We start from the raw sequence: 2,485 nt of genomic DNA, 5'->3' as shown, positions 1-2,485 counted from the left end.
GGGATGATGGGGATGCTGGGGATGCGGGGATGGCAGCGGCGCTGTCCCTGCTCTCAGCCCTGCCGGCACCCGGCTCGCAGCCCCGCTCTCCTTCCCAGCGCCGGCTTCGCTTTTAAGGTGGAATGCCAAAAATCATCCTGCAGACGCTCCTTCCTGCGAGGACTGGGCTCTCAGCGCTTTCACCCTTCCCTTTCCCCCCTGCCGTTATCTCCAAGGTGCCTTTCAAGCTGTCTAATGCTTTAGGAGGAAACTGAGGAAAGATGCGCCGGCCAAAGCCCGAGGTTTGACCCCGGCATCACTTCCCAAAGCCAGCGTTATCCTGGTTTGCCGAGGCAGTTACAGSCATACACAAAGAGTTAAAACAAAAATCTGTACAGTGTGATAGAAAAATTTTCAAGATCAGATGCACAACCGCAGARCTGCAATTGCATATACATATGGTGAAAAAATAGGACACGCTCTGTTATTTTAAATTCAGCTTCATGGCACTCCTTTACTCCAAAATTATACAAAGATCAGAAAAGGTGCATTTTTTTTAATTGCATCAGGGCTTATGATGTGTAATTGGAAAGAAATCAAGATTTAATTTTTTGYCCTTACACCTCCTGGACACAGAGACAAGCCTTTAGGTCTAGACCCTGCTTTTAAGGCAATAAAGATTTAGTGGACATTGGTTTCCTGCTTCTCCTCCCTGTTTGCACAGAGCACCTCCCCATTCTTTGCATGGACAGCCCTGAYACTGCAGGCAAAGTCACTGCTCCACATGGACACAGCACATACAGGTACAGGGTGTGTGCTCAAAGGTCACACAATAATTAAATTTTCTTATTAAACACAAAATAAATGACACTTCTGTAGAAGCTACAAATTAGGACAGGATTTTTTTTTCCCATTTGAAACTTCCAGACTATGCAAAGCAAGTACATCACCCTTAAAAGATGCTCTTGGTACCAGCACCTGTTCAAACACTGGCAGCAGAACTGAATTTTCATGATCCCTTTAAAGAACTACTTTTTAAAYGCTGCTTCTTCTCTAGTGGTATGGAAACCACACTTGCAAATTCAGTTTATAACATTCAGAAAAATCAGAACCAAAAATACTCTTAGTGGTGTCTTACTCAAACTGCAGAAAGGGAACCCTCTCTTCCTCCTACAGGATGCTGACCACCAAAATGCCATCACAGACAGGTATTTGTAACAGCAACTTCAGCTTTACYAGAATTAACAATCTAAAATACTCTAAGATCTAACTTTATCAGCATCAGGTAGGAGTTTTCTGTCTCAGTACACAYCCTTTACTCCATTCTTTATCACACGGACCAATGTCTGTAACCATTCAATGATTACATGCAGAAATGAATGCACCCAGAATATTTTCACTGCTGATGACACACGGCATGGTCTGGCTGGAAAAGGATTTGTGTGTTAGCTCCTGGCTGCCCCTGCACCCACAAACACARCTCCTCATGCCCTGCTCTGSTAACTCCAGGCTCTGATTCCAACASGCACAATGCAGTGCAGRATTGCAGAACCTCMCCTGWGAGCTGCATTCAGACCAGCTCTGTGCTAACAAAGTGCAGCACATCTRTACTAGATCATTTCAAATATATGAATGGATACATGCACTTTAAAAAGAGATTTTTCCACCCATGCCCACATACAAATGCTTGTGAAGCCTGTTCAAAGGACCTAAAACTTTCTGTCACAAACAATTAGACAGTCTCACTAATAACCAGTGCCTAGAAAGAACATATATGAAGCCAAATTTTCCATCCATCAAAAGCACAGAACATGGCACAAAACACTAAAAGAGCATAAAACCCAGCAAACAGATCAAACGAGCAAATTAATACACAAACAGCTCATTTATGCACTCAAATTAATTACAGGGCTATAAAACAAACTACTACCTAGAGAGAAAGCAGGAGCATCACTGCTCCTGGTTCCCAGTGTTTTCTGAAAGAAAACATGGGCATGRTGACAGTGCATTAAAAGCAATTAACATTAAAGAGAACTTACTGCTATTTTTTGGAGAGTCGTTTTGAGTGATGTCCATGTATCCAGTCTTCTATCCAGGATCAGGATAAATTTAGTGTCAGACTCATGTTGGCTGCAAGATATGAGAATCCCAATAACCAGATAGTATTTTGAGGAAAGTGACTCTGYTCCCAAAAAAACCCAAACCCAAGAACACGGAATGCAAACATTCTGGTRTCAAGGAAATGTGTCTCTGTTCTCAAAATACCCCGAACCCAAGAACATGGAATGCAACCCACATTTTAGTATTTCTACAGTTCCTGAAACTCCCCTTGAAAAAATTTTCCTGAGCACCCAGACTTTTTCCAGTGGTGGTTAGCAACAGGACAAGGGGCAATGGYACAAACAGAAACACAGGGAATTCCATCTSAATRTGAGGAAAAATGTCTTTCYYCTGAGGGTGACAGCRCACTGGAACACGCTGCCAAGAGAGGTTGTGAAATCTCCTT

The 2,485-nt window shown here is 42.9% G+C and overlaps 1 protein-coding gene across 1 annotated transcript in view; it reads right to left on the bottom strand.

Moving 5' to 3' along the window:
• The window catches only part of MCF2 (MCF.2 cell line derived transforming sequence), a 41,305-nt gene that overhangs the window by 32,831 nt on the left and 5,989 nt on the right, over positions 1–2,485 (bottom strand). Inside the window, exon 3 of the mRNA XM_057385115.1 lies at positions 2,019–2,109. Coding sequence (XP_057241098.1) covers positions 2,019–2,109 — 91 coding nt within the window. The remainder of the gene's footprint in view (positions 1–2,018; positions 2,110–2,485) is intronic.

Source organism: Malurus melanocephalus, unplaced genomic scaffold, assembly GCF_030028575.1.
Source record: "Malurus melanocephalus ecotype Western Australia unplaced genomic scaffold, MMel_1.1 scaffold_790, whole genome shotgun sequence".
NCBI classification, from domain to species: domain Eukaryota; kingdom Metazoa; phylum Chordata; class Aves; order Passeriformes; family Maluridae; genus Malurus; species Malurus melanocephalus.
This window is presented reverse-complemented; position numbering and strand designations above follow the sequence as displayed.